Source organism: Panulirus ornatus, chromosome 27 (assembly GCF_036320965.1).
Source record: "Panulirus ornatus isolate Po-2019 chromosome 27, ASM3632096v1, whole genome shotgun sequence".
NCBI classification, from domain to species: domain Eukaryota; kingdom Metazoa; phylum Arthropoda; class Malacostraca; order Decapoda; family Palinuridae; genus Panulirus; species Panulirus ornatus.
Window position 1 is genome coordinate 15,400,600 of NC_092250.1, and position 26,500 is coordinate 15,427,099.

At 47.5% G+C, this 26,500-nt stretch overlaps 1 protein-coding gene across 3 annotated transcripts in view; it reads right to left on the bottom strand.

Annotated features, from left to right (window-relative positions):
- LOC139757591 (ligand of Numb protein X 2-like) overlaps window positions 1-26,500 on the bottom strand; it is a 301,274-nt gene that overhangs the window by 252,377 nt on the left and 22,397 nt on the right. The window contains exon 1 of one of the 3 annotated variants that reach the window (XM_071678223.1): window positions 11,046-11,079. The exons of 1 other annotated variant lie outside the window; for it this stretch is intronic. Coding sequence is in view for 1 of the 2 variants with exons in the window: in XM_071678224.1 (XP_071534325.1) it covers window positions 9,068-9,095 (28 nt within the window). In the remaining variant the exon portion in view is untranslated. Of the gene's footprint in view, window positions 1-9,067; window positions 10,489-11,045; window positions 11,080-26,500 lie in introns of those variants that run through there. One more of the 3 variants, XM_071678224.1, reaches the window with a different exon arrangement.

Here is a 26,500-nt window from a genome sequence, read left to right on the forward strand (position 1 = left end):
GATTTAAATATCCGATTTATTTAAATATCCGATTTAAATACCCGATTTAACTATCCGATTTAAATATCCGATTTATTTAAATATCCGATTTAAATACCCGATTTAACTATCCGATTTAAATACCCGATTTAACTATCCGATTTAAATATCAGAATCGACACGTTTGATTCAAAGGGATTTATATCCATTAATTTAAGGTCTGTAGAGAGAGAGAGAGAGAGACCATTCGATCAGGTCTTCCCCCTCCCCTCCTAATCATAGACCACCCCCCCTCCCTAATCGTAAACTACCTGTTGAGTCCAATGATGTAGTTAAATGACGCACATCGGTCGTTAGAAATTAGTCGCTGGCTTCTCCGACGAAGAGGAATGGGTTGTTGGGGAGGGAGGGAGGGAGGTTGTCTCTGGGGAGGGAGGGAGGTTGTCTCTGGGGAGGGAGGGAGGTTGTCTCTGGGGAGGGAGGGAGGGAGGGAGGGAGGTTGTCTCTGGGGAGGGAGGGAGAGAGGGAGGTAGTCTCTGGGGAGGGAGGGAGGTTGTCTCTGGGGAGGGAGGTGGGAGGAGGTGGAGGGGACGTAACAAATGGCGTGGCCTCTGGGGGTCTGTCTTTTGGGGGGGGGCCCAGGGGGTTAGGAGGGGGCCTGTTCACACTCTCTCTCTCTCTCTCTCTCTCTCTCTCTCTCTCTCTCTCTCTCTCTCTCTCTCTCTCTCTCGTGTGTATATATACACACTGTGGACACAACTTAGACACGAAGACCATTTGACAGTGGTACGGTTCGCTGAGTCTCTTACCTTGGATGGGAGGGGATGGGAAAGGGGAGGGAGCAGCGAGGAAGTAGGGGGGCGCGAAGTAGGGCCCCCCCCCCCATATTGGTCAAGGGGTCGAGAGAGTAAATGCATGGGCGAAGTAGCTGCAGGGAGGGAGGGAGGGAGTGAGGGAGGGAGGCAGGCAGGCAAAGTAGCTGCAGGGAGGGAGGGAGGGAGGTAGGCGAAGTAGCTGCAGGGAGGGAGTGAGGGAGGGAGGCGCGGAAGGCGAAGTAGCTGCAGGGAGGGAGGGAGTGAGGGAGGGAAACAGGCGAAGTAGCTGCAGGGAGGGAGGGAGGGAGGCAGGCGAAGTAGCTGCAGGTAGGGAACGAGTGAGGGAGGCAGGCAGGCGAGGGAGGCGAAGTAGCTGCAGGGAGGGAGGGAGGCGAAGTAGCTGCAGGGAGGGAGGGAAACAGGCGAAGTAGCTACAGGGAGGGAGGGAGGCAGGCAGGCGCGGAAGGCGAAGTAGCTGCAGGGAGGGAGGGAGGGAGGGAGGGAGGCGAAGTAGCTGCAGGAAGAGAGGGAGGGAGGGAGGGAGGGAGGCGAAGTAGCTGCAGGGAGGGAGGGAGGGAGGCAGGCAGGCGAAGTAGCTGCAGGGAGGGAGGGAAACAGGCGAAGTAGCTACAGGGAGGGAGGGAGGCAGGCAGGCGCGGAAGGCGAAGTAGCTGCAGGGAGGGAGGGACTGAGGGAGGGAAACAGGCGAAGTAGCTGCAGGGAGGGAGGGAATGAGGGAGGGAGGCAGGCGAAGTAGCTGCAGGGAGGGAGGGAGTGAGGTTGGGAGGTAGGCGAAGTAGCTGCAGGAAGGGAGGGAGGAAGGCAGGCGCAGGAGGCGAAGTAGCTGCAGGGAGGGAGGGAGTGAGGCAGGCGCGGGAGGGAGTGAAGGAGGGAGGCGTGCGTGCGTGTGACCTACGTCACCACTCAGCGCGCACTGAGACACCAAACCTCCCCGTGACCAGCGAGCGGGCGAGGCGCCGCCGCCGACCGGGAGTCGCCTCCGTGCTGCATTTTACCTCCGTTTTCTATTCATTAAGTCACTCCTCCTCCTCCCGCTCGCCCTCACTCCTCCTCCCTCCTCCTCCTCCTCCCGCTCGCCCTCCTTACTCCTCCTCCCGCTCGCTCGCCCTCCTCCTCCTCCTCCCGCCCTCCCGCCTTCCTTAATACCGGACGTAACCTCATTTTTCAACAAGCGGGGCGACGCGGGAGGATCGGACACACACACACACACCACACACACACACACACACACACACACACACACACAAGCTCCCGTAGTTCAAATTTTTTTTTAATAGGGTTCGAACGAGGTCTTCAGCTTTGAGTGAGAGAGAGAGAGAGAGAGAGAGAGAGAGAGAGAGAGAGAGAGAGAGAGAGAGAGAGAGTACGCCACACAATGCTTATATTCATCTTCGTAAAAACATAGATAGATAGATAGATAGAGAGAGAGAGAGAGAGAGAGAGAGAGAGAGAGAGAGAGAGAGAGAGAGAGAGAGAAACACACACACACCACACAATGCTTATATTCATCTTCGTAAAATAAAACATAGATATAGAATTTCAATTTAAAGAACAAGGGTTTGAATTTTTAATTTCTTTTCTTTAAAAAAAAAGATGAATTATTATTATTATTATTTTGCTTCGTAATTTCCTCTGATGAAAAGAGGTTAAATGCAACAAAAATATCTGAGGGGGAGGGAGGGAAAATTATTTTTGTGTGTGTGTGATTGTTCGACAGTGAATCATGTCTGAGAATCAGTGTTGGGGGGGTACTTTCTCGATTGTGAATCACTGAATCACGTGTGAGAATCGGGCTTTGGGTAATTTCTATAATGTGAATCTTGTGTGAGAATCAGGTACCCTAATCCATTCCCAATCTGCTGTAGGGGGTACCTAATCCTTTCCCAATCTGCTGGAGGAGTTACCCAATCCTTTCCCAATCTGCTGCTGGATGGGGAGGGAGGGAGGGGCGTTTCCAGGCCTTGCTGATTTTGGCCAAGACGGACGGGGCGGGGCGGGGCGGGGCGGGGCGGGGCGGGGCGCAAGGTGAGGGTGTGTGTGTGTGTGTGTGTGGACGAGCACCACACAGCTGGGGGGCCCACACACCTCCACTTGGAAACCTCAGTATTGATGTGGGGGCCTGGGTGAAGCAATCCAGGACCAGCACGCTCGTCCAATGTCTGTCTGTTAGGGCTGTCCCAGTTTACTCCCTCCTGTTCCCTGTTCCTCCCTTCTGTTCTTCCCTCCTTCCTGTTCCCCCCCTCTTGTTTCTCCCTCACTCCTGTTCCCTGTTCCTCCCTCCTGTTCCTCCTTCCCTCTTGTTCCTCCCTCCCTCCTGTTCTTCCCTCTTGTTCCTCCCTCCTGTTCCTCCCTCCTGTTCCTCCCACCCTCCTGTTCCTCCCTCTTGTTCCTCCTTCCCTCCTGTTCTTCACTCCTTCCTGTTCCACCCTCCTGTTCCTCCCTCCTTCCTGTTCCACCCTCCTGTTCCTCCCTCCTGTTCCTCCCTCACTCCTGTTCCCTGTTCCTCCCTCCTGTTCCTCCTTCTCTCTTGTTTCTCCCTCAATCCTGTTCCCTGTTCCTCCCTCCTGTTCCTCCTTCCCTCTTGTTCCATCCTCCTGTTCGTCCCTCCCTCCTATTCCACCCTCCCTCCTGTCCCACCGGTGTCCGTAGTCTTTCCAGTATGCAGCGGGGGTGAGAGAGAGAGAGAGAGAGAGGGAGGAGTGGTTTGTCTGTCTGTGTGTGTGCCCCACACACCAGCCCGTGGTGCAGGTGGACACAGAGGAGGCTGGAACGAAACCCAGACCACAGACTCTCCCTCACTCTCTGGTAACATCAAGACATCAACTACACACACACACACACACACACACACACACACACACACACACACACACACACACACACACCCATCTGGGTCTTGGAGCAACACACCTGTTGTGCTGCTCCGCATTTAAAAAATAAAATCGTCCCGGAAAAGAGGTCGAGAGATGGCTGTTAAGGGGGTTGAGAGAGAGAGAGAGAGAGAGAGAGAGAGAGAGAGAGAGAGAGAGAGAGTGGGTGGTGTGGGGGGAACACACACACACACACACACACACACACACACACACACATACATACACACACGCGTATCGCTGTTGGATGAGAGGACAACGAGTTGACGGGTTTAAAAGATTGACCCACGGGGCGCCCCCCGGGGTGGGTGGGGTGGGGCCCTTGGGGGGGGGGGGGGGGGGGGGGGGGCGCTCGCTCGCGGAGCGCAACACCGCTCGCTCGTCCAGCACTGGGGACCAGACTTGACGTCCGGGGACGAAAGCGTTTTAAGTCTTTTCAAAAAAAAAAGAAAAACAAAGAAAATGGGGGATTTAAAAAATTCAGGACCAACTCATTTGTCAGACGGGCGTGTGTGTGTGTGTAATGGTTGGGAGGAGCCTTCTTCTGGCTCACTATCCTCTCTCTCCATTTATACAAGAGTACAAAAATAAGAAAAATGGGGGGGATAATGAAACCTCGTCCTCCGTCATGTTTCGTCTGTTTCTGTGGCGTCCGCCGTTTAACCCCCGTGTGTACTCTCTCTCTCTCTGTCTCTCTCTCTCTCTCTCTCTCTCTCTCTCTCTCTCTCTCTCTCTCTCTACAGCAGAGACCATCGTCATAGACCATCCATCCAGGCCCGCCCTCTGTTCTATGGCCTCCCCTCCTCCCTCTCGCGTAATCCCATTTGTAGGTTATTATAACAGACATTTGATACCCTCTCCAGTGTGTGTGTGTGTGTGTGTGAGTGTGTGTGTGTGTGTGTGAGTGTGAGTGTGTGTGTGTGTGTGTGTGAGTGTGTGTGAGTGTGTGAGTGTGTGTGTGTGTGTGTGTGTGTGTGGACGACATGGCGTCAGGCATCTCGCGTTGTATAGATGCGTTCATCTGTTCTTCCTTCCCTTCCTTCGTCAGGAAAATCGCCCCCTCACACACACACACACACACACACACACACACACACTCACACACACTCACACACACACACACTCACACTCACACACACACACACACACACACACACACACACACACACACACACACACACACACATGCCCAGGGTTGAGGAGGGAGGAAGAGGAGGAATGGGGGGTGAGGGGTATCTGTACAAGTGATGGGTGACTGGTTTCCCCCGTCCCCGTCTCGTAAGGGTGAGTTTTTGAGTGCCATCCAACCCACAGAACGCATCTATACGACCATTCAACCTCGGGGGAAGGGATGCGCTTATAGCACTATATGAAGGGGTGAGTGTGTGTGTGTGTGTGTGTGTGTGTGTGTGTGTGTGTGTGTGTGTGTGTGTGTGTGTGTGTGTGAAGGATATGGTCGCGTGGAACCATCTGTGAGTAGTTAGGCAGTTTGGAAGCTGCCTTTCTCTTCCCTGTTCTGCAAGCGGTGGTGGCGCCGCTCGCTCACACACAGAACACAGGAGGAGGAGAGAGTTCGTCTGTTGAGCGTTCAAAGCGTTCCTCTCCCCCACAGAAGGGAGGCGTTCCCCATCGCTGATGGGAAGTAGACTAAGCGACAGCTTTCTCGACTCAAACGGTCAGATGGGGGTTTGGGTGCAGTAGACGCCACTGAAGCGGAGGGAGGAAGTGGGTGGTGGGTGGGTGGCCAGCCAGTGGTTGTTTCCCTCCCTCCGCCACCTTCCAGTGAGGAGGAGGAGGAGGAGCAGGAGGAGGAGGTGGAGGTGGAGGAGCAGGAGAGAGGAGGAGGAGGAAGAAGAAGTCTGCTTCTATCCCAGTTCAGTCCAGGTCTCTCGCTCCCATAGCGTCGTTAGAGGGAGATGGAGTGGTGTGTGGACCCGACCCCGGACCCGGGTGTGTCTTAATGTATGACGTTTCGTTAAGGGGGTGGTGCGCGCGTGCGCTTCGTTGTTTGGTTCGCTCTCTCTCTCTCTCTCTCTCTCTCTCTCTCTCTCTCTCTCTCTCTCTCTCTCTCTCTCTCTCTCTCTCTCTCTCTCTGTGTCTGTGTGTGTGTATCTGTGTGTGTGTGTCTATGGCTTCCTCCACTCGTGCTCCTATACACCTTGCAATGCGTAAGTTCCCTCCCCCTTCCTCCTCCTCCGTGCATAGCTGGGTGTGGTGTGCGTTGTAAGGGTGGGGGCGCGTGGCGCGTGCGATGGTTAAATGATTATGTGTGGTTGGGGGGGGGGGGGAAGGCACCACTGGCGTGCGTTGAGGTGGTGGATTTAGAGGGAAAGGGGGAGAGTGGGGGAGACTTGAGGAGGAGGGGGAGGGGACGACGAAGTGAGGTGCCCTTGTGCCTTTTGAGCGAATTAGCCCCTCCTCCTGCTGCTCCTCCTTCTGCTCCTCCTTCTGCTGGTGGTCGACGTGGCTTGTCTGTGGTGGACGGAGTTTGGCCACTGAGTTGCTATATACTCCTTCGACCGCTTGGTTAGTTTACGTACTTTGGGCCCACTTAGTTTGCATACCTTTCAGGCCGCTGGGTTAGTTTACATACTTTCGGCCACTTTGGTTTACATACTTCGGCCGCTTAGTTTACATACTTCTGCCACTTAAGTTAGTTTACATACTTTGGCCACTTAGTTTACCTACTTCGGCCACTTAGTTTACATACTTCGGCCGCTTAGTTTACATACTTTGGCCATTTAGTTTTACGGGGTTTACATACCTCCACGGTAACTACAGATCTCATACACTTCACGTGATGTATTCAGGAAACCTCGGTCTTGCGAATATTTGGAGACGTGAGTGAATATCGGAATATCCGTCGAGCGATTCACTTCGCGAAGATTCGCCCGCTCCAGTTCGTGTGAATATCGTGAGGCGAAGCGGACTCGTTTCGTGCGTGGGGTCAGTCGTGTGTGTGTGTGTTGTGTGTGTGTGTGAGGCATCGAACCGATCCGTGGGTTCATTGATCGCTCATGTTTTAAGACGTTCGACCAGCCATCGTTGGATTGGCTGACACAGACCGTCTTGTGCGTCTGGTCGGGTCGACTGCCTGGTCGAAGGTGGTCTACCATCCACGGCTACTGGGGGCGGGGGGGGAGGGGGGTTAAACAGCTAACGCGCGCGGAGTTCAAACCCACACACTCTGGCAGGGTTCGACTCTCTCTCTCTCTCTCTCTCTCTCTCTCTCTCTCTCTCTCTCTCTCTCTCTCTCTCTCTCTCTTGTGACTTATATACCCATTTAACCCATCGAAGGATGAGCATCAGGTGGTTGATTGTCTGATGGGTAATTAGCCATGTCTGCTGGGTAATTAGCGAGATAGTTAGCTGTGGGGGCGAGGGCTGTGGTTGGTTGTGCGGAGGTCAACCCACACTCTGGCAGGGTTCGACACCTCTCCCTTGTGACTTATACTTATTTAATCTATCGAAGGATGAGCATCAGGTGGTTGATTATCTGCTAGGTAATTAGCCATGTCTGCTGGGTAATTAGCGAGATAGTTAACTGGTGGGGATGAGGGCTGTGGTTGGTTGGCTGGAGGAGGGTGCGTGGAATGGAGCTGTGGTCCCGACACTGCTTTTGGATCACCTTTGATGAGATAGGCGGTTCCCAGCGCTTCTCCGGGACTTACACAGCCATGGACATGTATACACTTGTACATACATATCCATACTTGCTTGCCTTCATCCATTCCCGGCGCTACCTCCGCCCCACACAAAACAGCATCGTTGCCCCTTGCTTCAGCTATTTACGAAAAGGATATTGAACGAACCCGTCAACACTGTGTGATGACTATGGACACCTCAGAACACAAGTATTTCATTTACTTATATCTCAACGGTAAGGCAATATCGAGTACCAGTAGACAAAAAAAAAAAAAAAAAGAAAAGAAAATAGGAATTTAAATCGTACATGGAGTATGTGTATTCTCCCTTCTTTTTTTGTATACATGTATATACTGTGGTACAAAAAAGAAAATTGACAATACAATTTAACACACGCAAAAAAAAATTATGTATTGACTATCGTTGCCCCTGGGCTCGAAACCAGTGCATTCTGGCCCCGGTGAGCATAGAACTCCGTCGTAAAACAGGACGCGCTTACATGCCACACACTGTAAGGGGTTTGTGGGGCGGGGTTTGGAAATAAAAGCGAAGCCGTTCAGCGCAACGCATCCGTTGCCCTTGGCTCGGCTTTAACCAAGGCCCACCTGTCGTGTTATGGTTCAATTGGCTTCCCAATATATATATATATATATATATATATATATATATATATATATATATATATATATATATGATACTGGGAGAGATCACAATGGAGCGCGTGGTCTACCGAATTCCATTCACTGGACCAGTGGGACATGAAACAGGATAAGTTCCCTAGTGCACTTTCGTGTTATGATCACATCATCAGGGGAGACACAAGAAAGATACACGAAAGTGCATCTTGGGAACTTATCGTGTTTCATTTCCCTGTGCTTAAGTAAAGGAATATATATATATATATATATATATATATATATATATATCATACAAACTTCCAACAGCCAGGATCGAACCCGGGACCCCTGTGCAAGAGGCAGGCAAGCTAACCGCTAGGCTATGGGACTGTATAATAGGAAACAACTATTCGAAATACTAAGTACTCGAATACCCTTCGTCTCACAATGGTGAGCAACGGGGTCTATACCGGTTATTTCCGAACAGACGCACATAGCCAGCTGATAGCGTTTTACCGAACCTAACTGTACAACGCGGAGGTAGATGAATACGAATAAAGTGCATATGAACGCGCACCTTCATAGAACATACTAACCTCCAACAGCCAGGATCGAACCCGGGACCTCTATCCCCAGGGATAGGGGATTAAGAATACTTCCCAAGTATTCCCTGCGTGTCGTAGAAGGCGACTAAAAGGGGAGGGAGCGGGGGGCTGGAAATCCTCCCCTCTCGTTCTTTTTAATTTTCCAAAAGAAGGAACAGAGAAGGGGGCTAGGTGAGGGTATTCCAAAAAAGGCCCAGTCCTCTGTTCTTAACGCTACCTCGCTAACGCGGGAAATGGCGAATAGTTTAAAAGAAAAAAAATTAATATTATTATTATTATTATTATTATTATTATTATTATTTATTATTATTATCATTATTATTTTTATATATACATAAATGACTAGATATAGTCATAGTCATAAACAGACTCGTGGCCCGCCACCAAAACTCTGTAAATAAATGAATGAATATATAAAGTGATTATTCCCTTCTGTCAGGGAATTATCCAGCTGTTCTCCCCCCCCCCCCCCCACCTTCCAGCCCCAGCTGTTCAAGCTGAAGTTGAAGCTTTACCTCTGTGTGGGGCCGGCTGCTCCTCCATAGCTGTGTTGCTCCAGCTTGTCACTTGTGTTCCATCATCACCCCCTCCTCCTCCTCCTCCTCCTCCGTCTCTTGCCAGTGTGTTCCTGTTGTTGTGTTGTGTGTGTGCAGGTCTGGCTTCACACCAGTGTTGCTGCCACCACGGTACACAACAATACAGTGTTGCCCTCAGTAGACGGCGCGGTGTTGCTTCCAGTGTCGTCTCGGTAGACGGAAGTGTTGCGTCTAGTGTTGCCTCGGTGCAAAGTGGCGTGCGTCAGGTGTTGTGCTTCCCGGAGACCATATAGTGTTGCGTCTGGCGTTGCTTCAGTATACTGTATAGTGTTGCGTCCAGTGTTGTCTCAGTACACAGTACAGTGTTGCGTCCCGTATTTCTCAGGTAATGGTGTTGTGGAGGTGGCATATGTCACTGACACACAGCTAATGTTCCAGTGTGCCGATCCTCCACTAGTGTTGCTAGGAATGGTTCTAGTAAGCTTACCATTCCCACTAGTGTTCCTAGGAATGGTTCTAGTAAGCTTACCATTCCCACTAGTGTTGCTAGGAATGGTTCTAGTAAGCTTATGGTGAAATTTATCAAAACAAGTGACACCCCCTCAACACCCACCTCATAATTAACACTTTGTACTTTCATATCTGAGTTGTTTTTTTTTTCGAGACATTTCCACTATTTTGTTTTGATTCAGTTCTGAAGCCTAGCATTTCCACTGTCTATTTTGTTTTGTTTCAGTTCTGGTGTTTTGATTCAGTTCTGAAGCCTAGCATTTCCACTGTCTATCTTTGTTTTGATTCAGTTCTGAAGCCTAGCATTTCCACTGTCTATCTTTGTTTTGATTCAGTTCTCAAGCCTAGCATTTCCACTGTCTATCTTTGTTTTGATTCAGTTCTCAAGCCTAGCATTTCCACTGTCTATCTTTGTTTTGATTCAGTTCTCAAGCCTAGCATTTCCACTGTCTATTTTGTTTTGATTCAGTTCTGAAGTCTAGCATTTCCACTGTCTATTTTGTTTTGATTCAGTTCTCAAGCCTAGCATTTCCACTGTCTATTTTGTTTTGTTTCAGTTCTGGTGTTTTGATTCAGTTCTGAAGCCTAGCATTTCCACTGTCTATTTTGTTTTGATTCAGTTCTGAAGTCTAGCATTTCCACTGTCTATTTTGTTTTGATTCAGTTCTGAAGCCTAGCATTTCCACTGTCTATTTTGTTTTGATTCAGTTCCGGAGCCTAGCATTTCCACTGTCTATCTTTGTTTTGATTCAGTTCTCAAGCCTAGCATTTCCACTGTCTATTTTGTTTTGATTCAGTTCTGAAGTCTAGCATTTCCACTGTCTATCTTTGTTTTGATTCAGTTCTGGAGTCTAGCATTTCCACTGTCTATCTTTGTTTTGATTCAGTTCTCAAGCCTAGCATTTCCACTGTCTATCTTTGTTTTGATTCAGTTCTCAAGCCTAGCATTTCCACTGTCTATGTTTTGATTCAGTTCTCAAGCCTAGCATTTCCACTGTCTATTTTGTTTTGATTCAGTTTTGAAGCCTAGCATTTCCACTGTCTATCTTTGTTTTGATTCAGTTCCGGAGGCCTGGCGAGCACACGACCACTGTGTTGAGCTGCGACTGAGGGGATGTCCCATTTGGCTACACACACACACACACACACACACACAGACACACACACAGACACACACACACGCACACACACAGGCGACAACACTCATCCATCCAGTGTTCGTTCACTTCATCCAAGTTTATCCCCCGCCATCAACTCGCTACCTTAAAATATTATTACTCTTTAAGGTTTACGAAACCTCGTTTGCTTCGACGACCGATTTATAAATTAATTTCTTAAGCGATGTCTTGTTGAAGGGAGAGAGAAAAAAAAATATGGAGGGATCGAATGATATATCTAGGTCAAGGGTAGTCGAAAGGGGGGGGAAAGCAAGCGCGCGTTTCGAGACCTGCGATCAAAATTTCCGACGTCCGTCTTCCGTCACTGCTCAGAGGAGACTGAGCCAGAGCTCTGCCGTCGTCGCCACTGCCGCTGCCGCCGCCGCGCCGCACCAAGGCCGGTCGCTGGGAGGTCGGTAGGTTAGGCAGCCTACCTACCTACCCAGCCGACGACTCTCGTGCGCCAGGGAGTTTGGTCGCTGACATCCGGGCGCAGAGGTGTAAGTCGTCGTCCCGAGCGTTGATTTCGCCTGGCGACGATCACAGTTTAGGGCGTTCGAATCGAAGCTTCACAAACAATATATATATATATATATATATATATATATATATATATATATATATATATATATATATATATATATATATATATCCTTGCTGTTGGAGGTTTGTATATTCTTTGAAAGTACGAGTTCATATGCACTTTATTCGTATATATATATATATATATATATATATATATATATATATATATATATATATATATATATATATATATATCACTTTACGGGTGGCCTCTAGATTCAAAAACACTTCCTTCATATTTTTGTTTACTGTTGTTGCTGTTGAGAGAGAGAGAGAGAGAGAGAGAGAGAGAGAGAGAGAGAGAGAGAGAGAGAGAGAGAGAGAGAGAGAGAGAGAGAGAGAGAGAGAGTTTCGTGATATTTGATTTATAATTGATAACACCCCCCCCCCCGTCCATCTCCCGCCCTGGGGGACAATGGTGCGCTACTTCCAGTAGCAGGGAAATGTAGACACCTTGTGGTGGAGTGAGAAGTTCTTTTGGGGGGAGACAGTACTTTCCTTCTCGTGCGGGTGGAGTCCGGTAGCGCCTCATCCTTAATAGGCCTTATTCAGAAGTTATTAGAAACCTAGTGACGATGTGGACTCAAATAGTAGAAACCCCCCGCACGTAGTGTGGTCTTAAATATCAGAAACCCCTAGACTTGATGTGGTCTCAAATATTAAAAAAAAATTGATTTAGAATATTAGAAACCCAGGGACTATATGTGGTTTCGAATATTAGAAACCTAGGGACTATATGTGGTTTCGAATATTAGAAACCTAGGGACTATATGTGGTTTCGAATATTAGAAACCCAGTGAGTATGGTTTCTATTATTAGAAACCCAGGGACCATATGTGGTTTCTACTATTAGAAACCCATAGACTTGGTTTCTAATATTAGAAACATAGGGACTATATGTGGTTTCTACTATTAGAAACCCATGCACTTGATGTAATTTCGAGTATTAGAAACCCAGGGACTATATATATGGTTTCACATTAAAAATACAGAGGTTCAGAGTCGTTTTACTCGTACTGTATACATGCTGGTCCTGCTGCACACAGCTGCCACATAAAGGGAACAGCTTCGTGCAGCAGCAGCTGCTGTACACAGCTGCTACAAAGAACAGCTTCGTGCAGCAGCAGATGTACACAGCTGCCACAAGGAACAGCTTCATGCAGCAGCATATGTACACAGCTGCTCCATGAAACAGCTTCATGCAGCAGCAGCAGCAGATGTACACAGCTGCCACAAGAACAGCTTCGTGTAGCAGCAACAGCTGTGTACAGCTGCTCCATGGAACAGCTTCATGCAGCAGCAGCTGTACACAGGTGCCACAGTGAACAGCTTCGTGCAGGATCAGCTGCTAATGACAGTGCAAGAGCCAGGCAGGGAGAGGGGGGGGGGGAGGGGGTTGCTGAGGACCTAATGAAGTGGTTATGTAATTAATTACTCTCATCATCAGACGTAATGACCCAGGTATTAAGATGTGTGAGTCTCTTGTTACCACCAGTGGTTTATATTCCCAGTATTATGTGGCCCTACACTCCAGTATTATGTGGCCATACACTCCAGTATTATGTGGCCATACACTCCAGTATTATGTGGCCATACAGTCCAGTATTATGTGGCCATACAGTCCAGTATTATGTGGCCATACAGTCCAGTATTATGTGGCCCTCCAGTCCAGTATTATGTGGCCCTACACTCCAGTATTATGTGGCCCTCCAGTCCAGTATTATGTGGCCATACAGTCCAGTATTATGTGGCCATACAGTCCAGTATTATGTGGCCCTCCAGTCCAGTATTATGTGGCCCTACACTCCAGTATTATGTGGCCCTCCAGTCCAGTATTATGTGGCCATACAGCCCAGTATTATGTGGCCATACAGCCCAGTATATATATGACAAGGTATAAATTAATAATTTCGTTACATTAAAAGCTACACAGACGCGAGGGAGAGTTTGTAGGAATGAAAACGTTGTGAGGTTAGGTTAGGTTAGGTTAGGTTAGGTTAGGTTAGGTTAGGTTAGTTAGGTTAGGTAAGGTTAGGTTAGGTTTAGTTAGGTTAGTTAGGTTAGGTTAGGTTAGGTTAGGTTCTTCGTTGACTTAAGTTAGTCGGGGAAAAATTGTGGTAAAAGTTGGAGGAAATATGTGTGGTGGAAGCATTGGAAGGAGTCGCTCCTGAATAGAAGTTGAGCAAACTGTTGATACAAAGATGTTTATAGCTCGGCTTCCACCTCAGGCTGATGCTGGCCCCCTCCCTCTGGCCATGACCTGGGCTCATGTTTATAACATGTATAACATGACCTGGGCTCATGTGTATAACATGTATAACATGACCTGGGCTCATGTGTATAACATGTAGAACATGACCTGGGCTCATGTGTATAACATGTAGAACATGACTTGTACAACATGTATAACATGACTTGTACAACATGTATAACATGACTTGTACAACATGTATAACATGTATAACATGACTTGTACAACATTTATAACATGTATAACATGACTTGTACAACATGTATAACATGACCTGGGCTCATGTGTATAACATGTAGAACATGACTTGTACAACATGTATAACATGACTTGTACAACATGTATAACATGTATAACATGACTTGTACAACATTTATAACATGTATAACATGACTTGTACAACATGTATAACATGACCTGGGCTCATGTGTCTGGCATGTATAACATGTATAACATGACTTGTATAACATGTATAACATGACTTGTATAACATGCATGACTTGTAGAACATGTATAACATGAATAACATGACTTGTATAACATGTATAACATGACTTGTAGAACATGGATAACATGACTTGTAGAACATGTATAACATGTATGACTTGTAGAACATGTATAACATGCATGACTTGTAGAACATGTGTAACATGAATAACATGACTTGTATAACATGTATAACATGACTTGTATAACCTGTATACGATGTATAACATGTATAACAACATGTATAACGAGATATTTGAGTTCATCTGCTGGTGAAGGCAACATCTCGTACCCTTGAGGTACATCGTACGTCTGGCAGTAGCTCTCTTGATCACCTGCTGGTGAGGGAGTCTCCCAACACCCGTTTTCTATGTCTTCCACCAGGACGAGTTAATGTCTACGTAACCCGTTTTCTTGATCATGTGTGGCAACAGACTTGACACTGAACTGAGGAATATTGACTTGATTATATTGATCACTTGATGATCAATATAATCAAATCAATATGGAAAGATGGAGTGAAAACAAATTTGAGTAATCGGGGCCTAAACATGCAGGAGGGTGAAAGGCGTGCAAGGAATAGAGTGAATTGGAACGATGTGGTATACCGGGGTCGACGTGCTGTCAGTGGATTGAACCTGTTGATTTTGATGTTGATCACTTGTTGATCACTTGATCACTGGCCACCGCGGGCCACTGAGGCCCGTGCACAATTGTGGACCCAGTCCCCATGTTCTTAACCCGCGGGCCACTGAGGCCCGTGCACATTTGTGGACCCAGTCCCATGTTCTTAACCCACGGGCCCGTACAGAATTGTGGACCCAGGGTCATCTTAACCCGCGGGCCACTGAGGCCCGGGCACAATTGTGGACCCACCGCGGGCCACCGCGGACCACTGCACAATTGTGGACCCAGGGTCATCTGCTAGACGCTCGGGAAAATGTGGAACCTCGGAACACGTGTTATTTAAAATTTACATTGATAACATTGGAATTCCTTTTCGGAGAGCGTTTGGTTGAGGCGTTTAAAACAAGGGTAAAAATTGGCCTTTATTTTTTTTCTCTCTGATATGGAGTTTACCGTGAAGTTGCATTTGAGTTTTTGTAGATGATAAAGGACTTGTGATTTCTCGATCGAAGCTTATAGATATAAAGCGAAACTTTTTGAGAAATGGGAGCGTTTTTATTCATAACGTCTCCGCCATAGCGAGAACTTGTGCGATTTAAAGAAAAGAAAAAAAATGGCCCTCATGATCTTTCATGTGGTTTTTTTAAAAGGCCCTCCTGATCTCTCACGTGGTTTTTAAAAGGCCCTCATTATCTTTCACGTGGTTTTAAAAGGCCCTCATTATCTTTCACGTGGTTTTAAAAGGCCCTCATGATCTCTCACGTGGTTTTTAAAGACCCTCATGATCTTTCACGTGGTTTTTAAAAAACGCCCTCATGATCTTTTCACGTGGTTTTTAAAAAACGCCCTCATGATCTTTTCACGTGGTTTTTAAAAGGCCTACCATTGGCCGGGTCCTTTGATAGCATATATTCTGTAACCTTTCCAGTTTGTATCCTCCCCTGCTGTATTCTCCTCCTCCACCTCCCTCCCCTTCCATGCACTATGCTGTATGCTTTTGGCGAGAGATAGTACGTGTGAGCCTGGCCCTGGACGCAGTAATGTCGCCTGGTTTTGAATATACGCCATTTTAGCCCGCCAGCTTTTAACATTAGAGTCAAAAGGGGGGGGGAACATGTTTAATGTTAGATATATGTTAATCGGGTGTTATATGAGCAGATGATATACCTCAATATGTGACCTATTTTTCTTTTTCCCCCATCCACGTCAACATATTTGAAGGACTGTAATAATATTCTTTTTTTCGTCGTCGACATGTTCAGTGAATGTGATATGTCATGTTCCACATATTCAGTGAATGTGATGTGTCATATTCCACACATTCAGTGAATGTGAGATGTCATATTCCACGTATTCAGTGAATGTGAGATGTCATGTTCCTCGTATTTAGTGAATGTGATATGTCATGTTCCTCATATTCAGTGAATGTGATGTGTCATATTCCACATATTCAGTGAATGTGAGATGTCATGTTCCTCGTATTCAGTGAATGGTATACTTCATATTCCACATGTTCATTGAATGTGATATGTCATGTTCCTCGTATTCAGTAAATGGTATGCCACATATTTAGTGAATGTGATGTGTCATATTCCACATATTCAGTGAATGTAATATGTCATGTTCTTCGTATTCAGTGAATGTGATATTTCATATTCCACATATGTCATATTCCACGTCTTCAATGAATGTGGTATGTCATATTCCACTTATTCACTGAATGTGATATGTCATATTCCACTTATTCACTGAATGTGATATGTCATATTCCACATATTCGGTGAATGTGATATTCATTCATGAACACCTTCAAATGATATGATGTAGCCAGAGAACAAGTGGAAAAAAATGGCCAGAGACTGGAAGTCCTTCCTTTGTGTTTTGATGAGACGAACCAAAGACTTTTCACCTCGCCCTTGTGTTCGCTCCCCCAGGATGTGAACTGGACACGCATTGTGGTCGTATTACATGTCTTTCATTTAGCTTCTGACGGAAACCACAACGCTATGTGTCCCAGCAGGTAATCGAAGGGTTTCCTGGAAACTGGACTGTGGAGGGAGTTCTAGAAACTCTGTCCTGGAATGGATCCCTGGGAACTCTGTGGTACTTGGAATTGAAGGGGTTTTCCTGGAAACTGGACTGTGGGGGAGATTCCTGGAAACTGGACTGTGGAGGTTTCCTGGAAACTTGACTGTGGGGGGGATTCCTGGAAACTGGACTGTGGAGGTTTCCTGGAAACTGGACTGTGGGGGGGATTCCTGGAAACTGGACTGTGGAGGTTTCCTGGAAACTGGACTGTGAGGGAGTTCTGGAAAGGGAGTCCTGGAAACTCTGTCCTTGGAGGGATTCCTGGAAACTGTACAGTGAGGGAGTCCTGGAAACTTTGTCCTTGGAGGGAGTCCTGGAAACTCAACCCCTTTGTTGGCATATGTAGGAAAGTCTTGACTTAGAATTTCCTCTCTTCCTCACGCCTATCTAACCAAGACACTGTTGTCACAAGAACCTTCAGATGTTCTTCCAGGGAATAGAGTCTTTCATGCACTCAGAGAAGTAGAGAGTCTTGACTTAGAATTTCCTCTCTTCCTCACGCCTATCTAACCAAGACACTATTGTCACAAGAACCTTCAGATGTTCTTCCAGGGAACAGAGTCTCTCATGCACTCAGAGAAGAACCAGGAGGTCAGGAATTGGCCTCCAATCACCGCCTAAGAGACTGTTTCCAGACCCTATGGAATCTTCTTCCTCAATTCACCACGAGCGTAAAGGTGGACTCTATTTTCAGAACCTGAGTAAAAATATGTGATGGTTTTCGCCTCAGCAGATGTAAACACATGTAGTACCAAGTACACAGACTCTTTGAGCTTAGGGGAGTTAGATTTTCCCCTATAACTAAAAAGAATTTCATCCCAATGACTAGAATCCAGTCCCCTTTATACCCTAAACCTTTCTAGAACTCCAGCGTTCCAGCTTCCTGGAAGAAAGCCTTCCAGACATGGAAGTTCATTCGTCCTTTCCCCCCCCACACCCCCACGAGAGCTGCCGCAAACACCGATGAATGAAATCAAAAATCGAGCCATTAAATGGATTCTGACACTATTCTCTGATGATGGTTTTATCCTCTTCCCTCCCGCCTGCAGACGTCACTGGAACATGGTCTTGAGGGGGGGTCTTTGATCTGGAGCCTCGCTGCTGTCTGTTGACGGTGGGTAGACGACCTCTGGACCTTGGTCTTCTGTTAGGGAGGTGGCCTGCATGTGTGTGTGTGTGTGTGTGTGTGTGTGTGTGTGTGTGTGCGTGTGGCGCGTCCGATTGAGTGTGTACAGGGTTGGTCTGTGTCCCACAGTATTGGGTCTGTGTTCCAGGGTGGGTACGGTGTGGGGTCTGTGTTCCAGGATGGGTACGGTGTGGGTCTGTGTCCCAGGGTGGGTGCGGTGTGGGTCTGCGTCCCAGGGTGGGTACGGTGTGGGTCTGTGTCCCAGGGTGGGTGCGGTGTGGGTCTGTGTCCCAGGATGGGTACGGTGTGGGTCTGTGTTCCAGGATGGGTACGGTGTGGGTCTGTGTCCCACAATATTGGGTCATGTGTCCCAGGGTGGGTACGGTGTGGGTATAGTGAGAGTCAGTGTCCCTCAGTGTTGGACATATATCTTGAGGTGTATACAGTGTAAGTGTCCATCAGTGTTGGACATATATGCTGGCTTATGTATAGCGTTGGACAGTATACCTCCATCGTCTTCAACGGAGACTGCTTGTGACGCATTGAGAGTAGAAATTGATATGTCTGCCTAGTTAGTACATCTATATATATATATATATATATATATATATATATATATATATATATATATATATATATATATAGAAGAAAGGTTAATTGTTTATTGTGATTGCCTAATTGTGGAGCATGGGGAAGGAGTTGTACACTTTAAAGGCTCCATCTCTTAATGTAAACTCACTCTTCTGTTCTACAATTTTTTTTAAAAAGCCATTATAGTTTCCTCATTTGTTCTGTTCATTTGCATCTTTAAGCATGGAAGTCCTATATCACTGAACTCTCCTTGCTAATTCTGAAGAACTTCTTACAATCAACTTTGTCAAATTGATTGTGGCAATTGAAAGTTGTTATTGTGGCTCACATCTTTCTTCTCTGTTACAATATAGTCTAAAATCATGGTTCCTATCCTCTCCCAGTAATTCATCTCTTGTATATGTGTCAGGTACAAACTTTCTTGCCCTCCATTAGACCTTCTCAATTTAATGTACTTGTTTCCTTATGTGTGGTGCCCTGGGGATAGGGGAGAAAGAATACTTCCCATGTATTCCCTGCGTGTCGTAGAAGGCGACTAAAAGGGGAGGGAGCGGGGGGCTGGAAATCCTCCCCTCTCGTTTTTTTTTTTGATTTTCCAAAAGAAGGAACAGAGAACGAGGCCAGGTGAGGATATTCCCTCAGAGGCCCAGTCCTCTGTTCTTAACGCTACCTTGCTAACGCGGGAAATGGCGAATAGTATGAAAGAAAGAAAAAAAAAATATATATATATATATATATATATATGTATATATATATATTCCTGTCTTGGACAATCACATGTTTACCAAATGGCGTCCTAGCTTCGTCTCTTCGATGTATATCAACTGACTGTTATATTTCTCGCTTGTGTCTCCCCTGATGATGTGATTATGACATGAAAGTGCACTTGGGAACTTATCGTGTTTCATTTTACCCCCGTGGACTCATAGGAATATCTTGATCACGCGCAAAATTGTGATCCTTTCCAATATATATATATATATATATATATATATATATATATATATATGTGTGTGTGTGTGTGTGTGTGTGTGTGTATAGAGTTAATAGGATGGCCTTGAATATGGCCTTAGCTGCCCATGCCGTCTGAGGGAACATAGGAGAAAAAAGAAAATCCTTTTTCTTTTCTTTTTTTTTTCCTTTTTTTCCCCCAGTATGATGGCGCGTGGCCAGCTGGGCACACTGCTGTCTGCTCTCTCAGCATTAAGGGGAGTGGCGCTTGCCTTCAAGATCCACCCTGGCGTTAAAAATGTAGTCATCTCTCTCTCTCTCTCTCTCTCTCTCTCTCTCTCTCTCTCTCTCTCTCTCTCTCTCTCTCTCTCTCGTCTGGGCTCCCCCTGCGCCTCGCTGCTCCTCTTCTGCTTTCCTCCCTGTAATGTGACCCGGTGTAACCCCGTCCACTGGGTTTCGTCCTTGGGGGGCGGCGCCCCGCCCCCCCCCCCCGAGCTCCAACGCCTTACACACACACACACACACACACACACACACACACACACACACACACACACACACACACCTCCTTTTCCGCCTTCTTCCTCCGTCCACGAACCCCCTCGAACCCCCTTACAGGTGTCGAAGCTCAGACCCTATTGGATGTACGTACGTGGCAGTACACGTGTGTGTGTGTGTGTGTGTGTGTGTGTGTGTGTGTGTGTGTGTGTGTGTGTGTGTAACCGTGACCGTACATGCAGTCCTCTCCACTTCCGGACTCCCCCCTCAGCACCACAGCCAGCGGGGACCCGACCCTGTGCTGAGCCCATCTATCTGACATGATACACCCATCTAAGCTGGAAGGCCTTCTTCTTCTCCTCCATTAAAGTTACCTTCGCCTCTTCCCTCTCTCTCTCTCTCTCTCTCTCTCTCTCTCTCTCTCTCTCTCTCTCTCTCTCTCTCTCTCTCTCATGTTGGAAAGGTGTCACAATTTTGCGCGTGGTCAAGTCAAGTATCTTCCTATGAGTCCCACGGGGTGGAAAATGAAATGACGATAAGTTCCCAAGTGCACTTTCGTGTCATAATCACATCATCAGGGGAGGCACAAGAGAGAAATATAACAGTCAGTTGATATACATCGAAGAGACGAAGCTAGGACGCCATTTGGTAAACATGTGATTGTCCAAAGAGATACAACGAGCGTTCATAAACTTATTATGTAGACAAGAAGGGGAATTGTTCACAAAGTTTATCAACAATAAAGCTATCCAATTGGTAAAGCCCATCACTAATATTAAGGTTAGGATTCTTTGTGTATTTACTTAAGTCCCCCTCCAGGAAATTAATGCCCTCTTGAAGTTTTCTTTTCATTCCCTTTTTCTGTCGTTTCCCTCCGGGCGCTGGTCTATGGGTGAAGGTGAGTTGGGGGGGGGGGGGGGGGGTCACTGGCTTATATATGTCACACACACACACACACACACACACACACACACTCTTAACACACACACACTTACACACACACCCACACACACACACACACAGACACATTTACTTAACACACACACACACACTAACCCCTGACTGCAATTCTTTCTTTTAAGTCCTTTTACTTTTTAAGTCCTTTCCAGAGAAAAAGGGGGAGCGGGAAGGTGTATTTCTCTCTCTCTCTCTCTCTCTCTCTCTCTCTCTCTCTCTCTCTCTCTCTCTCTCTCTCTCCCATTTTTTTTCTAAACCCGGTTGGAATTATTTCTTCCATCTGTTGTTTTCCAAGTCAGCTTCCAGCGGCGAGGCACACACACACCACCCCCCTTTGCCGCCCCAACTCCCGTTTTCTTTACAGCATTTTTTGTCTTCTGGGAATATCTTGTTTTTCTTTTTTTTTCTTTTTTTTGGAGGTGATGCTCCCATCTTTCGAGGTTCTTGGGCCCCCCCAACCCCCCCCCCCCATTTCCGTTCTTCCTTGGTTCGTTGGTCAGGTTTAAGTCCCCCCCCCCCTTCATTCCGGGGGCCTTACACAGTGGAATGTAATTGATAATGATAAAAAAAAAAAGATAATTTTTTTAAATGGTTGGGGGAGGAAGGTGGAAGATGGGGAGGAAAGGGAGAATGTAATTGATAATAATTTTTTTTTTTAAATGGTTGTGGAAGGTGGGGATGAGGAGGGGGAGGGGTGGACAGTAAGGGGGAGTGTGTGTGTGTGTGTGTGTGTGTGTGTGTGTGTGTGTGTGTGTGTGTGTGATGGACGAGGCCTGAAGTGGTGGTAGTAGTGGTGGCACGAAAGGGTGCATGGCTGGTGGCAGCTGTGTTTGACGCGCAGGTGTTGCCAGGTCCAGCTGTGTTTGACCTGCAGGTGTTGTGAGGTTCCAGCTGTGTTTGACCTGCAGGTGTTGTGAGGTTCCAGCTGTGTTTGACCTGCAGGTGTTGTGAGGTTCCAGCTGTGTTTGACCTGCAGGTGTTGTGAGGTTCCAGCTGTGTTTGACCTGCAGGTGTTGTGAGGTTCCAGCTGTGTTTGACCTGCAGGTGTTGTGAGGTTCCAGCTGTGTTTGACCTGCAGGTGTTGTGAGGTTCCAGCTGTGTTTGACCTGCAGGTGTGGTGAGGTTCCAGCTGTGTGTTTGACCTGCAGGTGTTGTGAGGGTCCAGCTGCAACAGCGGCTAACTCGAAGGGACTGAAGGTCTCGGTAGATCAGCTGCCACACCTGTGTGCTCCCGTACAGGTGCATTTCGAGGGACAGCTTCCTGGAGCTTGAGCTCAGATGGATTCTCTCTCTCTCTCTCTCTCTCTCTCTCTCTCTCTCTCTCTCTCTCTCTCTCTCTCTCTCTCTCTCTCCCCAAGAGTTTGAGCGTAGAGCTCAGATGGATTCTCTCTCTCTCTCTCTCTCTCTCTCTCTCTCTCTCTCTCTCTCTCTCTCTCTCCCCAAGAGTTTGAGCGTAGAGCTCAGATGGATTCTCTCTCTCTCTCTCTCTCTCTCTCTCTCTCTCTCTCTCTCTCTCTCTCTATCTATCTATCTATCTATCTATCTATCTATCTATCTATCTATCTATCTCCCTAAGAGCTTGAGCTTAGCCCTTCCCTCCCTCATCTACAGCTGTCCCATACTGTGTGTGTGTGTGTGTGTGTGTGTGTGGGCGTTTAGATGGCTGTGGCTGCGAACGAACCGAGTTGATTGGAAAACTTTTGGTTTTTTGTTTGTTTCGGTTGGTGGTGATGGGGGAGAGGGGGATGGAAACCCGTCCTGTCCTGGCAGCATCGGGGTCTCTCTCTTCTCTCTCTCTCTCTCTCTCTCTCTCTCTCTCTCTCTCTCTCTCTCTCTCTCTCTCTCTCTCTCTCTCTCTCTCCATACATGACTCCCACGGTCGGGGAAGTGTGTGTTTGTGAAGGTCAGTGTGTGTGTGTGTGTGTGTACATCTATGGCTTCCCCTCAAAACTCTGCCTGTGCAACGTGGACGCTTGAGTCGTGTGTGTGTGTGTGTGTGTGTGTGTGTGTGTGTGTGTGTGTGTGTGTTATTGTTGCCTACTGGTACAGGAAACGCTCCTGGGCGCGTCCTGGGGAAACACTTATGTGGTCTTGAACCTTTGCCTTCGCGTTTCCAAACAAACAAACACTCTCTCTCTCTCTCTCTCTCTCTCTCTCTCTCTCTCTCTCTCTCTCTCTCTCTCTCTCTCTCTCTCCCAAGACACCCGTCTATACATCATGATCCTGGGGGGCGCGCGCACACACACACACACACACACACACACACACACACACACACACACACACACACACACACACACATGAGACCAGAACTATAAAAGTATGGCTTCCCATAGCCTTTCTATGGTGACCCCCACACCCACACCCCCACAACAACACCCACAGCACCTAGAGAGGGAGGGTGGGGTCGTGTGTGTGGGTCGTCACCAGCGTGACAATGCTACAAGGTGTGGGGGTCTGCTTTATGTGTTGTTGGTGTGCCACGAAAAGTTGTTCAAAGGACCTTGAGAAATTCGTCGTTTTCTTTTTTTGTGTGTGGGGGAGCGGGGGGCTTGCTTTCTGAAGTTACGAAGTTGCCCCCCAGGAGACTTCGGAAGTTCCCTGTGGAGATACATGTGAAGTTAATGGTGGCTGGAGAGGAAAAATTTATATCTGCTCTGAAGTTGTGAAGTTCTTTTTAAGTGCTAGAAAACACAGTGGTTTTGGCTAACCAGGCTCGCTGAAGTGTGTGTGTGTGTGTGTGTGTGTGTGTGGGAGTAGGTGGGTGAGTGGAAGTGGATGTTCGGGCGTGTGTTTCTAGGTGGATGAGTGGGTGGGTGGGTGTGGATGCAAGCGGATGGATGAATGAAAAAAACAGGAAGGTGGAGGTGGTGGTGGTTGTGGGAAAGGTAGAGGTGGAGGTGGTGGTGGTTGTGGAAGAGGTGGTGGTTGTGGTAGGTGGTGGTGGTGGGGGGGGGGGGGGGTTGGAAGATGGAGGGCGGAGGAGGAGGAGGGAGGAGTGTGGTTGGGGGGTTTGGAAGGTGGAGGCGAGGAGGGAGGAGGTGAGGGAGTGAGGGTGGGTGGAGGAGGAACATGTCTGTACCTGCAGCGGGCGTGCGGGCGGGCGGGCGCCACAATCGATGCTTGGGTTGGGCCCCGCTGTCGCCCAGACCCGCCACTGACGGGTGCCTCTCTCTCTCTCTCTCTCTCTCTCTCTCTCTCTCTCTCTCTCTCTCTCTCTCTCTCTCTCTCTCTCTCTCTCTCGGCCAGGGTGAGGGAGAGAGAGAGAGAGAGAGAGAGAGAGAGAGAGAGAGAGGAGGGGAGGGGTGTGTGTGTGTGTGTGTATAAGCCTCCGTCCGTCCATATGAGACACGTACACGTGTGTGTGTGTGTGTGTGTGTGTGTGTGTGTGTGTGTGTGTGTGTGTGTGTGAATACCTGTTTGATTTACATATATGGGGAGGGAGCGCCACAGTCCCCCCATCTCTTCCTCCCTCAACCTCCCATCTCCCATTTCTGTCCTATACACTCGACCTTCTGTCTCAGTGTGATTTCCACCTGTGGTCAGATGGTGCTTAAACCTTAACCGCCTCCTCCTCCTCCTCCTCTTCCTCCTCCTCCTCCTCCTCCGCTCCTCCTCCTCCTCCTCCCGTGTGAAGCAGTGCCTCCCACTGACCCTAGTGGCGCCTCCTTCCTCCACTCTGCTCCTGCAGTCTCCTCCATTGTCATGTCTCCCCCATACTCCTCCTCCATTGTCATGTCTCCCCCATACTCCTCCTCCTTGTCATGTCTCCCCCATACTCCTCCTCCATTGTCATGTCTCCCCCATACTCCTCCTCCATTGTCATGTCTCCCCCATACTCCTCCTCCATTGTCATGTCTCCCCCATACTCCTCCTCCATTGTCACAGCACTGTCGAGTCTTTCCTTCATATCACACTCATTTCACTTGGATCCTTCGCCTTATTATTATGTTTACCCTCCTTTTGCACCCCTTTTCGCTCCGCTAGACCTTCTCCAGCAGCTCTCTGTTTAGTAAACCCCCAAAGGAATAGGCGGAGGAGCTAAGACGTCATCTTCATCTGGTCTCGGGTCAGACACATCCACACGTCGTATGTCGAGGGTCTAAACCCCACGATGCTTTTCGTGTAAACACGTCGGAGGCCCAAGAAACCCCCCTCAACCCCTGACGCCAGAAATGGATCATCCGATCCCACGCGATCGTGTAAGAGCGTGAGATCCGATTCCCCGTCCTCCAACCCCTTCTCTTCCCGCCCTCCCTCCCTCGTCTATTGACAAACACTAAATCATAATGTCAACACGAAGGAGGACATGGAGGTGGAGGAGGAGGTGGAGGTGGTGTTCCACCGTCCCCACCTTTTCACACATTGATCCCTGAAGCTGCTCCTCCTTTTATTTTTTTTTGTGTCGTCTTCGTGACCCATTCAGGCGAGACTCGTGTGTGTGTGTCTCCCCCTCTTTCTCATTCTCATCACTCTCTCTCTATATATATGTGTGTGTCCATACATTCGTTATATATATGTGTGTGTCCATACATTCGTTATATATATATATGTGTGTCCATACATTCGTTATATATATATATGTGTGTCCATACATTCGTTATATATATATATATATATGTGTGTCCATACATTCGTTATATATATGTGTGTGTCCATACATTCGTTACATATATATATATGTGTGTGTCCATACATTCGTTATATATATATATATGTGTGTGTCCATACATTCGTTATATATATATATGTGTGTCCATACATTCGTTATATATATATATGTGTGTCCATACATTCGTTCGTGGCCATTGTCTACCATGAACTTGTGTTAAATTTGTTAAGTTCTTCAACAGAAGGGTCAGCTTGGCTGTCCATTCTCTCCCTTCCCCTGTCGAAACCTCTTTCTCTCTATCCTGATGGGTGTCAGAGAGGGAGAATATATATATATATATATATATATATATATATATATATATATATATATATATATATATATATATATATATATATATGGGTTGGGCCATTCTTTCGTCTGTTTCCTTGCGCTACTTCGCGAACGCGGGAGACAGCGGCAAAGTATGATAGATGAAAAAAATATATAAATATATATATATATATATATATATAAATCTCTGATCTTCCTCCAGAACCCCAGAATATCCCTGGTCCTCTGATCTTCCTCCGGAACCCTAAGAATATCCATGAGACTTAAGAATATCCCTGGTTCTTTCCTTTTCCTAACCTCACGAATATCCCAAATCCTCAGATCTTCATCTAGAATCTCCCCGAATATCTCTGATCTTCACTTAGAGACCTTAGAATATCTCCGATCTTCCTCTAGAACGCCCAGAATATCCGTAATCCTCGGATCTTCCATCAGAATCCATACCCCTCGCGAGCTGTCTTTTTTAAGAGTTCCTTCTGTACAACAGACATCACCTCTGTTCCAGTCCTTTCCCGTCACACCAGCAGTCTGGGGGCCCAGCCTGGGGTGTTTAGGGGGGGTAGAAACCCCTTCTCAAGATTACGCCAAGGGAACACCCCACGATATTACCTCAATATTCTGGCAATACCCAGGTAGAGAT